General features: G+C 43.6%; 1 protein-coding gene across 1 annotated transcript in view; it reads right to left on the bottom strand.

Moving 5' to 3' along the window:
* The window catches only part of PLB1 (phospholipase B1), a 117,479-nt gene that overhangs the window by 31,025 nt on the left and 72,173 nt on the right, over positions 1-14,281 (bottom strand). Inside the window, exons 35-42 of the mRNA XM_043511486.1 lie at positions 8,205-8,256; positions 7,977-8,057; positions 6,644-6,709; positions 6,171-6,271; positions 4,827-4,908; positions 4,284-4,388; positions 2,142-2,237; positions 1,065-1,136 (exon numbers count right to left, since the gene is read on the bottom strand). Of these exons, the coding sequence (XP_043367421.1) occupies positions 1,065-1,136; positions 2,142-2,237; positions 4,284-4,388; positions 4,827-4,908; positions 6,171-6,271; positions 6,644-6,709; positions 7,977-8,057; positions 8,205-8,256 (655 nt within the window). The remainder of the gene's footprint in view (positions 1-1,064; positions 1,137-2,141; positions 2,238-4,283; positions 4,389-4,826; positions 4,909-6,170; positions 6,272-6,643; positions 6,710-7,976; positions 8,058-8,204; positions 8,257-14,281) is intronic.

Below are 14,281 nucleotides of genomic sequence, written 5' to 3'. Positions count from 1 at the left end.
AAGCTCCAGGGCATATACTCATCTCTTCAGAGGTCAGGAAGGAATTCCCCAAATCCTCACTCACTGCACAACTGGCCAAATTTGTTATTTTCACCTTCACCTAAAGCATCAGCTATAGGTCATGTCCCAAAGTGTGATATTGGATCAGGTGGACAGATGGTCTGATCTGTTACAGCAGTCCCTGTTATGTTCCAAACAATCAGTTATGCTAATGATTTCTCTGTAGGGATTTTGCTACTTCATAGTGGCTGGAGACTCAAACTCATGTAACAAAGGTAGGTAAGAAAGACAGAACCACAGATAATGGTGATAGACACATGAGAAATTCATAGATGGGTAATTGCTGTACAGGGCAAGGAGGAAAGAAACTAGTAGCATCTCCCTCTATTGTCATATAACAGCTCAAAAGTCCATGAATGCACTGATGTTCTGAAACTCACGACAGAGTAGAATTTATACATCACAAATTTTTAAGAAGAAGTTAGAAAAAGGGCTGGGGAAAAGGGAGAGAAGAAGCTGCCCAATTGTCGAAAGAAGAAACTGCTGAGCTGGTATGCAATGACAAATGCATGTGTTGGAGGTTGAAGGAAACATGAAACTCCCTAGATCCAAACACCCGGTGGGGGAAAGCTACATACACATGTAAAGCATACATGCAGCCTCTTCAGTATTAGTCACTAGGGGCCAGATTTTTAAAGGCATTTAAAGACACCAATAGGTGCCTAGTGGGATTTCCAAAAACATCTAGGCACCCAATTGACAATGAGTTCAAAGGGAAAATCCATTCTGAATCCCTTTGAAAATTCCACTAGGTGCCTATCTGTATCTTTAGGCATCTTTAAAAATCTGACCAAAGATCTAAACATCGCTTCAGCCATGTTATCAGACAGTTTTTGTAAGATGGTATAAGACTCAGAAACACTGAAGCAGCTATTATGCAAGAAAATATTCACATACAGTTAACAGAGAAGCAGAATTTTAGCAGACTTGTTCCAAAAATACTGGATTTTTTCCAAGAATCCACCCATCCCAACCCCTTGCTTCCATAATGGTACAGTATTTACCGGAGTTGGGCAACTCAGGGTAATGTTAGCCTTGGGGTCAAAGAGGTCAGTTTTCTCCCCTAGAGGCTGAAGCTGGGGAAAAAAAGGGGGAGGATTAGTTTTGTAGCTGTGTCCTCTCATCTTACATTTCTGTAGCAATTTTAAACCCAAAGAATTGAAAGGTGCTTCACAAATTTAATTAAATTCAGTAATTGCATAGCTCTTGACTTGCCTGTGATTGAAATGCAGCCATTTCTTGGGAGGAACATAGCAGCTGTGTCACAGAGCACAGTAACACTAGGCAGTAGTTTAGAACAGGAAGTAAAGGAGCACACTGTATTGCTGGGGGAATTTAGGGAGGCAGAAGTAGCTGTACTGGAATTTGACCAGAATACCAGGGCTAAGGCCTTGTCTAACTTTATGTCTCCGTTGAAACATGGCATCAATCACAAAGTGCAACAGGCAGTAAGGATAAATCTTCCATTTTTTGTCACAGCGCCAGTGAGTAAAAGGAAAACAGAGCATCACTGCAGGGGTTCCTGGATAAAAAACTCGGAATCCTCCCTGACTACACTCCTTTTAAAAAGTGAATTTAGAGTAGGTGAAAGGTTCTAGGTTGACAGCCAGGGAGACTACAGTCCTCTGTTTCTCCACAGAACAGGTACAGCAAAGGCTACAGCAGTACAAGCATCACTTACACTGCCACACAAATGTGCCTCAGCCACAACCTGGAAGGTGAGAAGGAAGGTCAGTCAGTCTCCATGGCCCATGCGGTCTTCAATGTCCCTTTCATGGAGATTGCTAGTTAATGCATTCCATGGGTTTCATTCTTGTTGATGTGGACACCTGTCCAATAGGATGTGAACCGAGATGCATCAAATTCAGTTCACCACTTAGCCAACAGATGAAAGAGACCTTTAATCAACACTGACTTGGGCTGGATTTGAATAGATGACCTCAAGATGAATGGTCTGGGTCCCCTCAACAGTGGCCTGAGCCACCCAGTCCCGCAATTATTACACAAAGGAGATGATTTAAAAGATACTTTGAATCAGTTCTGGTTGATGAGCCTGATATACAAGTCCATGCCATCCCTACCATGGTGTTCCAGAGAGCCCTGGAGAGCTGAGACTGGGATTTCTGACTCAGATGGAAACAGTCTGGTGCAAGGAAGGAGATATCTGCACGCCCATCCTGAAAAGGAAAGTGCAAAGGACATCTGAGTGCAAGAAGTTCGTTAATACTTTATTACTTTGGTTCACTGAAGTTGGAGCAGAGGCTATTGGTAATAACTGTATGGCATTGTCATTATACACTCCCATGTGGAAAGCCTACTGGCCATCTAGGGAAATGAAGTGGGGTACTACCAGGAAGGATCACCAAGTACTAGCAATGGGCCAACCCCAAAAGGATAAACACCCTAAATTTCAGATGTTTAATGTGCTGTTCTATCCTGGCTCTAAAAATGGCATTGTTGGGTTCTGTGTTTTGTCTTTCTCTCTAGGATCTCCAGTGCCACAGCCACAAACTCAGCTCGGATATGAGAGTTAAGGTGGGCCTTTTCCTTCTCATTCATCACCACCAGGAATAAGGGTGCTGCAAACCACACAATGCTCCTCAGTGGGTTTGCTCAGGTATAGCTTGGTGGAAGTTAGTACACAAATCCACTAATGATACACAAGAAGCAAAAGAAGAAGAAACTCCTTCTCTTGTAGCTCCCTCTTTTGCAGCAGTGTCAGTTCTGCAGGGCTAACAGGAATAAAAAGCAGTAAGAGTTGTTTGTCACTGACGTTAGCAGATATAACTGAGTACACCCACACAGTCACCTTTCAGAGCGGAACTCCAGTTTATTACTGATTTTGTAATATCTGAAACAGTTTGGGTTTGGAAGTTTTAAGAGATTGGTTTTCTCATGAGATTTTAGGGGTGGATAAAAGAGTTTGGATTAGATGCATTAAGGCCACAGAGTTTAGATCCAGAACTGAACTTCTTCAAGGTTTGAAGATGTTTTGATTAAGTGTTTTGAGTTGGCTCATTAGAGAAGTAAGGACCCGCTGCCAAGTTTTGGATCTGTATCCAATCTTCCACCAAGTTTGTAGCCAGGATTTTTGGTCCGGCCATTTCAAGTTTGGATATAATATGGAAAAACATCTGATTTTTTTTTTTTTGCAAAACTGAAAGAAAATCATTTTTGAGGTCTAAACATTTTTCAGAAACAAATTGCATCTATTATTTTTCATTTACAAGTTTCTAGCCAGTGTCAAAACCCACAGGAAGGGCTTTTAACAAAGGCTGACCTGAGCAGAAATCAAAGCCTATGATTTTGTGAGATTTTTCAGCCCAATTTTTGCAGTCTCAGAAAAGGTTTCTTAGGAGAAGTAGCTGAACGTTTGCAACTTGTCACCAGTTATTTCTGGCATTTTCTGGTTCTCTCTGGCCCTATAATACCACAGCTCCTCCTGTTTGGAATTTGACCACATCTGTTTCCAGTTCCAGCAGAAATCAGGAAGCACAGATGTGTGAAAAAAATCAGTGAAGGGTTTTCAAATTTCAGAAAAGATTTGTGTCAGTTCTTAGATTTACTAGCTTGCTTCAGTCACCATTCAGGCACTGGAGCCCCCTCCTACTGCCAAAGATGAGGGAAGGGCTGATTGCCTAAGACTACATTTTGGACTGATTATTATGTAGATCTCTCTCTCTGCACAGGCATAGAAGAGTAAGATCATGGGTCAGAAAGAGATGATGATGCTGTTAGTTAACATTGAGGGTTATGGCCAGACAGCTTTAAGAGCTCTAACATTATGGCCAGGGCTCTCTGTGTATTTGCATATGCCGCTTGATTAATCAATTTCCCCATCATTAAATGGGAATAATGATACTGATGTCCTTTGCAAAGTGCTTTGAAATCTACGGATTAAAAGCACTATATAAGAGTATAACGATAATAGTACTTTTATCTAACACCTGCCCTTGCTGAACAAGTGTGTATAGATATATCTTAAATGTAATCTTTAAATAATTTCTCAAAGGTTAAAGCAGTAATCGGTATAAAAATAAATTATGTAAATCCAAGTATTGGGAACTGTTCAAGGAATTCCAACAGCATAATATACCCAAACCAAATTATATTCATATGGGAACTTCAAGAGCTCCTGGCAAATCCTGATACTTTCATATACTCTAGATGGTGGGTGAGTGCATACATTTAACCTAACTACTGAGAGTGACCTATAGCCATACCTGAAGAAGAGGAATCTTGGTATTTCGGAAGAAAGGCTGCAGTACCACTGTGAAATTCTCCTGGGTGTCATACCTGCCAGATTCCACTAGCTTCCAAGTGCTGTTCTGTAAGAGACAAAAAAGACCATCATCAACCCACCAACCACTTTGTCACCCTTAAGTGGTGTGTAGGGCATGTAGCTGCACTTCAACCCTTGGGCTGACACAATCAGGGATCAGAGACCTTCAGGGCACATGGCAAAACCTATCTTTTTGCCCTAGTGGCTGAAGAGGTTTGAGCATGATGGGAGTGATTGTTTGTGAGGGATGGAGGTTGGGTGAGGAAAGTCCCACTTATAGGTTTGTGTTAGGGATAGAGTTCTCCTGCTGATTTTGCCACACTGATATTTGAAATAATAACAAAGGTACCCAGAGTAGTAGATGGGCACTTTTTGTACAAGTTGTTAAAAATTGCAACAGATTGCTGGCAAACAGATTGCTGGCAAACCCTCTGCCCTGCCTCAGTTGTAGGCAAAGCAACTGCACTCATCCTGGCAGATGTACCTGGTAGGATCTAGTAGCTTCCATCACCATCACTAGCTCTTGTGACCCTTCTGTCACCGGGAAAACACAACTACACAGAACTCTGCAGAAGAGGTTACAGAAGTGACAGAAACATACAGCGTTAGAGCAGAGTGTAGATTCAAGAAACACTTACCCATTGCCATTCAGCATCCACACCACCTGGGAGCTGTGCTGGATGTCTATATACTACCCTTTCTATAAGAGTGCCAGATGGCCTTTGCCATCTTGCACAATCTCAAGCCACAGTTTTACCTGCCCCTTTGCCCTACATGAGTGATGCAGCTCACATATCAGTTTGGCTGCTGCTAAGCATATCAAGGTGATATGCACTGCATTTATGTCACCCTAAGTCCCATTATCTTTGGGCACCTAAGGGTATGTCTACCCTGTACCTGGGACATGCAATTCCAAGTTGGGTAGATGTATGTGTGCTAGCTCTTCATATCCCATAACCATAGCCAGCGGAGTCCAATCCTCTATAACTCTAGGCTTACCCCAGGGAGCCCAACAGACTCCAATGACACCACCAGACAAAGAACCCTAATGCCAAAACCCATATCAAATTCAGGGAACCCTTCCAGCCCCAACCCTGACCCTCGCTGGGAGAGCCCTACCAGCCCCAAGTCTAACTCTCACAAGAAGAGCCTTACTCTCTATAATCCTAACCCTAAACTGGGGAGTGCTGCCATCTGGAACCCTAATCCTAGCCTGAAAAGCTCTTCCAATTATTACCCTAGCCCTCACCCTCCTTTATGGAATGCTAACCCTAGACCTGGGAGCCTTACCTTCTGGAACCTTAACATTAGCACAGGGAGTCCTATCCTCTTGAACCCTAGCTGTAGACATGTGAACCTTACCCATTAATACCCTAACCATCGCTAAGGGAGCTCTACCCATTATTATTCCAACCCTTGCCCAAGGAGCCCTACCCTCTGTCACCCTAACCCTTGGCCAGGGAGGCATATCTATTATTACCCAAACTCTCCCCAGGGCAGCCCTACAGGAACCCTCAAATGTAGATAGAAACCTGTAGGGCTGCCCTGGGGAGAGTTTGGGTAATAATAGATATGCCTCCCTGGACAAGGGTTAGGGTGACAGCGGGTAGGGCTCCTTGGGCAAGGGTTGGAATAATAATGGGTAGAGCTCCCTTAGCGATGGTTAGGGTATTAATGGATAGGGTTCCTCTGTCTACAGCTAGGGTTCAAGAGGATAGGACTCCCTAGGACTCCCAGGTTTCCTACATAAGGCAGCAGGGAACCAAATTTTGTCTTTTCTCCCACCGAGAGTCACTGCGGATGCCAGAGTAGGTGAAAGCTGCCTTACCCAGTGAGATGTGTGGGGCACTGTACTTGGTTATCCAGAAACATCTGCCTCCAGGGGAGGAGGTCCATTACTTCAACCAGATTGACCAGAGCCCTGGGAACCTGAAAGGAAAGTCAGAGCTTTGCTTGGCAGGAGCTGGTCATGCAAATTGCAATGACTTTATTTTAAAGCGCAGAGCACAAGAGCAGCTCCCCCTTCCTGCCCTGGTTAACTACTCAACCAATCCTTTCCAATTGTTGATCTTTCCTCTCCACCTCACTTGACTGAACCCTCCCTCCTCCTGCCCCGGTTGTATGTTGGTGTCTTATTTGTCAGGTCATCTCTCAGCATTAGAGATGAAGGCAGTTTAGGCTGCATTATGGAACTCATTGGGATACATTTGGTTCAAGGGGCCACCCCTTGGCTACCCCACAGCTACTAGAACTGGGGGAGGAACAAGCAATGCTGACCAATGAGTTACTAAAACCACTTACTTCTGCATGCAGAATATCGAGGGCTTCTTGAATGCGGCTGGTGAAATTTACAGCTGAATAGTAATCCTCACAGAAAAAGAGGAGAAGCAGGAGTTACTGCCAATGAGAACTCACAAATGGCTTGAGACAACAAAAAGATATTGCACTGGGCATTCATTCCCATCCCCTTACTTCCGCCATGCTAGGCTGTGGTCAGTGGAATGTTCTTGCTCTCTTCCAGAAACCAAGTGGCTCAATTATACCATTACTCCACCCTCAAATGTAAATAGGCTGAGTACAACCTTGGCTTTTCTAGAGCTCCCTGTTGAGCTGTAGCAGACTGAGTCAATGTCCAATGGGCCCCTCATCTCTGGTTGATGTAAAGAACCAAGTGGTAAGTGTGTTCGAATGGGGTCAGCCAAAATATGATAAAAACAGAGGCACAAATGCTTTCGGTGTGTGTCATTCTACTGCTATCCATTGACATCATTAGCAGGCAAGGACACACCAGCCATAAACATCTGGCAGCAGCACAGGAGCTTGACTAGGCCTGTTTAGCCACAAGGGTCCCTCCACTCTGTTGCACCCTAGGGGGCAGAGGACCTCAATGTGCTAGTGGTAGTGAAAAGGATTGTGTACAAAAGAGACAACACCCTAGATTCAGAGCCAGGTTTAGAACTGGGGGTGAGGGGCATGAGAGGTCCCACGCTCTCCTGCTGGCAGCCACAGTCTGAAGCAGCATAAAATCTCTGTAGCACTGACCATTACAGAGACTTCCAACATGCTCCGTCCTGCCTCCAACACCACCCTGTGCCAAGACTTGTGCGGGGAGGTGAGGTGGGTGGTGTTGGACTACTTGTGGTGACCTAACACAGTGCTGAACCAGGACAATTCTTCCCTGGTTAGCTGTGGGGATTTTCCAGCCCCTGTAAACCACCAAAGCCGAGAGGAAAGAATCCCACCCTCCCTCCCTCCCTCACCTCATGCCCCAGACTTGGTCAAGAAAGGCAGGCTCTTCTCTCTCTCTCTCTCTCTCACTTCCACATAATGGCTGGTTCCTACCCCACAGCAAGCAAGCAGAGACCACAACAATCTTAGTCTGCTGCTGCTAACTCTGTTTAAAACTAGGCACTGCCAGCAGAGTATCTATCACTCCACACAGACCCCACAGTACGCCACAAAATTCAGCTTTGTCTGGCATATTGGGTGACCCTCAGAACTCAGGGACTTCCTTTCCCCTACCTGCAACCTTGGATTTCATGGGACGCAGAGACTGGCTCTCCTTACACTGGTGTTTTTACATCAACACCAGTCAGCCTTGCTGCCATGCCAGCTCCTCAATCCTGCTACTTACAGGGTCTTTGCAGTAGTTGCACAGATCATTGGCTCCAATTAACACAGTGATGATCTTCCAGTCAGTGTTGAAATCAATTCTCTGCATAAAAAAAAAAAAAGTGTAAGTTCATTATGTTCCCAACTGATGTGCACACTGGGTATCTTTGGAGGCAGATCTTTTCCATGAAGCAATATCTGTTCCTTTTCATGCTGTGAGATTAAACATGCTGCGTTCCAATCAACTCACCGGATCACTTTTCATTAGTCTCACCAGGGCTCTTACTTGGTCAGGTAATTGCCTGTGGAGAAGGACAATTAGTAAGTCTTAGGGGAGACCAGCATCCATCAGAAGAATATTTATCTAGATATCGATATGGCCCCGGGGCACCTCAAAATCATGAGTCAATGTATCCTCACACTATTCTTGTGAGGTAGCATTCTCTCCATTTTATAGATGGGGAACTGAGACACAGAGACTAAATGACTTGTCCAGGTTCACATGGGAAGTTTGTGTCAGAAAGGAACTGAATCCAGATCTCAGTTCTGTCCAGTGTTTTAACCTCAAGACCATCCTTCCTTTACCTTGTTTGACTCCCTAGAGAGTAGCTGAGAAAAAACCCCCTACAGCTTTTTGGATGCCAGATGCAGCAAACCCCTAGTCAGCTGACAGCATCATTAGAATTGTTTAGATCAGCTTATTTCTTATCGACTAAAACTGCAAGGGAGCACCAAACCCAAAGCTCTGAAAAATCTCCTGCATTAACATTTGTGTGCACTGAATATTTCCAAACCTACATTGATTCTAAGGAAATGTGCACAATAACTATTGAAACAAACCTCGGACGTTCCCAGGATCACAGCTCATAGTCAGCACTTCACACTCTATTATGTGCAAAATAATGTTTCCAAAGGTTTTTCAGCCCTGATGAAAACTGAAGCAAGTATCCAGGACACTCAGGAGGAGGCTAACAAGACAGCCTTGTAATAGCCTTGCTAGATCTATAAAAAGCTTTGCTGTGGATTCTAGGTTACCTACACTAAATTGCTGGACCTCATTTAGCTGCTCTATCATTACGTTGATCCTCTAATATGCACAGAATCTGAATGGAAAGCTTTGGCCTTGCAGGCAGCTCCATGGTTTTGGAATGAGCTGCACCTCCCTCTGGGCCCTTGCTAGAAATACTTCACTACTGTACATCATTTCATGACATACATCTGCTGATACTAATGAACCTGACATGCATATGATTTACATGGTAATTGGAACTTTGTTTTCATAGAATCATAGAATATCAGGGTTGGAAGGGACCTCAGGAGATCATCTAGTCCAACCTCCTGCTCAAAGCAGGACCAATCCCCAACTAAATCATTCCAGCCAGGGCTTTGTCAAGCCTGACCTTAAAAACTTCTAAGGAAGGAGATTCCACCACCTCCCTAGGTAACGCATTCCAGTGTTTCACCACCCTTCTAGTGAAAAAGATTTTTTTTTTCCTAATTTTTCCTAATATCCAATCTAAACCTCCCCCACTGCAACTTGAGACCTTTACTCCTTGTTCTGTCATCTGCTACCACTGAGAACAGTCTAGATCCATCCTCTTTGGAACCCCCTTTCAGGTAGTTGAAAGCAGCTATCAAATCCCCCCTCATTCTTCTCTTCTGCAGACTAAAAAATCCCAGTTCCCTCAACCTCTCCTCATAAGTCATGTGTTCCAGTCCCCTAATCATTTTTGTTGCCCTTCACTGGACGTTTTCCAATTTTTCCACATCCTTCTTGTAGTGTGGGGCCCAAAACTGGACACAGTACTCCAGATGAGGCCTCACCAATGTCGAATAGAGGGGAACAATCACGTCCCTCGATCTGCTGGCAATGCCCCTACTTATACAGCCCAAAATGCCACTGGCGTTCTTGGCAACAATGGCACACTGTTGACTCATATCCAGCTTCTCGTCCACTGTAACCCCTATGTCCTTTTCTGCAGAACTACTGCCTAGCCATTCGGTTCCTAGTCTGTAGCGGTGCATGGGATTCTTCCGTCCTAAGTGCAGGACTCTGCACTTGTCCTTGTTGAACCTCATCAGATTTCTTTTGGCCCAATCCTCTAATTTTTCTAGGTCCCTCTGTATCCTGTTCCTTCCCTCCAGTGTATCTACCTCTCCTCTCAGTTTAGTGTTTTCCTTTGCTGTACAGCATATATCAGAGGAGCAAAAGGTATTTCCCCTCTTCCCCCAATCTGACACATAGCTCTCACTAAGGATTTGTCTACACAGCAAGTTAGTGCATGGCTAGCCATGGTGTAAATCTGCAGTGCACTAGCTTGCCATGCACTTTCTGAACATGTGGACACTGCTATTGCAGACTAAACGTTCCATAGTGTGCGCTTACCGTAGTCCCATCAATCAACCACAAGTAGTCAGGAGTCAGGACCACTTTTTAGTTTCATTTTTCAAGTAAAATTTGAGATGTCCTCTAAGGCTTCAATTCAGCAAAGCACTTAAGCGTACACTTAACATAAAAGAGTGGCAAAGAGTCCTGTGGCACCTTATAGACTAACAGACGTATTGGAGCATAAGCTTTCGTGGGTGAATACCCACTTCGTCGGATGCATCCGACGAAGTGGGTATTCACTCATGAAAGCTTATGCTCCAATACGTCTGTTAGTCTATAAGGTGCCACAGGACTCTTTGCCGCTTTTACAGATCCAGACTAACACGACTACCCCTCTGATACTTAACATAAGAGACATGTTTAAGTGTTGTGGCTGAATAGGGATGGACTTAAGTATGTGCTTACAGCTTACAGTCAAGCACATGCTTAATTGCTTTTGCCTGATCAGGACCTAAGAAGGTATCTCCCTTCCCACATATCTAGGCTTGGCAGAATTCAATTTTTATTTTTTTTATAATTTCAACAGACAATATCAACTTTTATTTTTAAGCATTTTTTCTATTTTTATCCATTTAAATTTTCACGGTTGTGCAAAATTATGGGCTTTAAGCAATTTTTTATATTTATCTATTTAAATTTTCATGGCTGCAGGAGATTATGGGGGGACAAAAATCAGGCAATAGGGGGCCAGACAATAATTAAAGACAGTAGATGATGATTAAAAATTAAAGCTTTATAAATTTAAAACACAAACTGTCACCATCACATCAAAATGTACAAAGTAAATATCCTTAAATCAAACACTAATAAGTTATCAAGCAACATTTTTTTTACTTTATCTAACTGAAATTTCAATTATCGATAGAAATTTTTTCATTGGTTTGTGCTTGTGCGGTGAAATCAGTGTGTACTGGCATTTACTGATAAAAATCTATTCCTTCCAAGCTTACACATATCCAACAAGTTCATTAAAACCAGCCTTTTCAGAAGCAGCCACTGATTTTTAGCCACTCAGCCTGAGAAAACTTTGAGCCTGATTTTCAGAACTGATGAGTGCCCACCACTGCACTTGATATCAGCAGATGGCTCAGCACAAAAACTGAGGCACACCAAATAATTCAATTTTGAAACTCTTGGCCTTAGTTTTCATTTACAGCCCATCTTTTTACCTCTGGATGACAAGAAGAGTGATCTGTTTGGCTCAAAAAATGAGCCCTTAAAAGAATTACAAATATAGAGCCACATATTTGAACCAGGAGAAACTATTCTTTCCTCTTTATGTCCAATGCCGTGATATCAGCGAACTACATGGAGATAAACTTATCTCCTTCGATAAAGCTATAAATAGAAATGAACTCTAACACGGGTGCGTCTGAGAGTTCAGGGACATTACCATAGTGTCTGTTTATACAGAAAACAAATTCATGTGCTGCTTTCCTTCACTGTCATAGGCCTTCCACATGAGGAGATGGTGGGACAGGGCAAGGACTGGTGGGCGTGGCGCAGCTGGGCAGTGGGAGAACCAGAAAGAGTCTGTGAGTGATGTTTTCTTCATCCCCTGCTGAACATTTATAAAAGTTAAAATATTGCTGGGAAAGCTGAGCAGCTCCACTTCCTGTCTCTGCCCAATCCAGGTCCTCTGGTGTGGCAGGTGGAAAGAGAAGTTCACCTCCTCACACCGGTGAACCAGCAAGTGTTCAAGAATTCACTTGTTTCTCGAGATTTGTACAAGAGTTTGAATTTTGCAGTATAAGTACCTGGAAAGTACTTAGTACCTTTTAAAAAGAAAAGGAGTACTTGTGGCACCTTAGAGACTAACAAATTTGTTAGTCTCTAAGGTGCCACAAGTACTCCTTTTCTTTTTGCGAATACAGACTAACACGGCTGCTACTCTGAGTACCTTTTAAGTTTCTCCACCTTTGTATCTGATTTTACACTATGGACTTAACTCACACCTGGTGTAAGAGGATGCAGCTCAACTGTCTTCATAGACTTTAAGGTCAGAAGGGACCATCATGATCATCTCATCTTCAGTGACTATTAAGTTGTACCCTCTTGTACCAGATCCGAATTTGGATCGGATACTTAGCTGCAAATTCAACTTCCAAATGAAGCAGTGTCTGTAACTGACTCAGATTTGCTGCCATCATGAATTTTACAGGAAGCTAGAGATGATCATTAACATCAGTTGCAAAGAGTTTTTCACTTATCTAAGGGTCCAGAGTATATTCCCTGAAAGGTTCTGGCTTGAGCGCCCTGGAAAATGAAGTTCTTTATTCATCCACCCCACAGTTACTTCACTGGCAGTGCAGGCTTCGACAGTTTGGTCCCAGCCATGAACTGTAGGGACTGAAAATCCAGAGAGAAGGTAGTTCAGATTCCATGCCTCTGGCTCTCTTGGCATCCCAGTTGAGACTGCCCACGAGGGTCTAATTAGCGCGAGCTGTACTGATGGCCTTTGTCATCATGTGGACAACTATCCCCTAGGGACTAGACTGACACATATCAGCTCAATTCAGATGGGCTACCAGACAGACACCTGATGGAAAAGACATGATTGCTGCTAACCTGAGCTGTATTCATACTGGTGACCTAGAACTGAAAGACTCTGTTATCCTGTTTCCAATCCCCTATGGTAATCAGTCAACCTGACGTGCCTTTTATACCAAATAAGATAGAGACATCTGCTATCTGATTTTTATGCTGTAAGATCAGCCCAGGATATTAGATCCCTAAACCCTCCAGGAGTTTCCTGTTCACACAGGGAGTCACTTCATTTGGAAATAAAAATGAATTCATTATAAAATGAAAATACCTCCTTTTCCAGGGGAGGAGACAGAGGGAGATATTTCATAGCATCTAGCCAATGACTCCCATTTTGTCAGTGAATATTAGGGTGAGTCAGAAATCATTCTTGCAACCTGCAGGAGAAATCACTCATGAAACAATAAAACAAGATCTTGATCACTGATAAAACCTTTACAGTCATCACTTAGGGAGAGCAAATGCAGGAGCTCTCTTGGCTTCCAGATTCAGCTGCCAAGTGGAGCTGCTGGGAAAATGGAGGATGTTTAAAAAAAAAAATGAGAGAGAAAGATTGAAACAAGAGTCTTTTTAGCACAACCAATCACTAATGTCAAATACAAGCACAATCAACCAGAAATCCTGCCCAAACGGTCGGTGGCTGTGCCCAACTCAGCAGCCAGCTGCTTAATTATTTAAATACAGAATTAAGCCTCCCATCCTGCCCCATCATCTCCACATCAGAAGCTGAGACTTCTAAGATGAGAACTTGGATTCTCTTCCTAGAAAGGATAACACCGGGGATTAAGTATGCAGTTGCCTTCCATGAGGCTGCTTCTCCCAGGACATATTCAAACTGCATGAGGCTGCTACCACATTGAAATCAAAGGAACTGCAGAGACTTACACCAGGTCTAAAACTGGCCTAAAGCCTATGCCTGGCTGTCACTTGTCCTCATCTCTTCATAAGATTCTAGCAGCCTGATTGCTTGCTTTGTTTTTTTGCTGTCTCTCTCAACCACTCCTCCCGACCCTTCCAAATGTTTGAGGCCTTAATCATGGAAGATTTCATGCAGTCTGTCCCGCAACTGCTCATTGCAAATTCAACACACTTTCACTTTCTACCACACGCAGACCATTTCTTAAAAGCCCTTCATGCCCCAACGTTTAGCTTATAAGAGACCAAACAATTTCTGCACTTTCTTGCTCCTAGGGCACGTATGAAGACTAGACAACAAATCAGTTCCTGTAATGGCTTTTCCAGCAAAGGTGTGTCCCAGGGTGGGCTGCTGCCCTCACTTGCTTTTATGGACAACGTGCTGAACTGTGCAACGCCTCCTGTGGACTAAAGTAAGGTCACCACACTCAGTTTTGCTAGTGAGTGAAGTCAAAGGCTAATGCACTAACCCACTCTTC

The sequence above is a fragment of the Dermochelys coriacea genome, chromosome 3 (assembly GCF_009764565.3).
Source record: "Dermochelys coriacea isolate rDerCor1 chromosome 3, rDerCor1.pri.v4, whole genome shotgun sequence".
NCBI classification, from domain to species: Eukaryota; Metazoa; Chordata; order Testudines; family Dermochelyidae; genus Dermochelys; species Dermochelys coriacea.
Note: the sequence above shows the minus strand (reverse complement) of the source record. Positions and strands in the feature narration are given on the sequence as shown.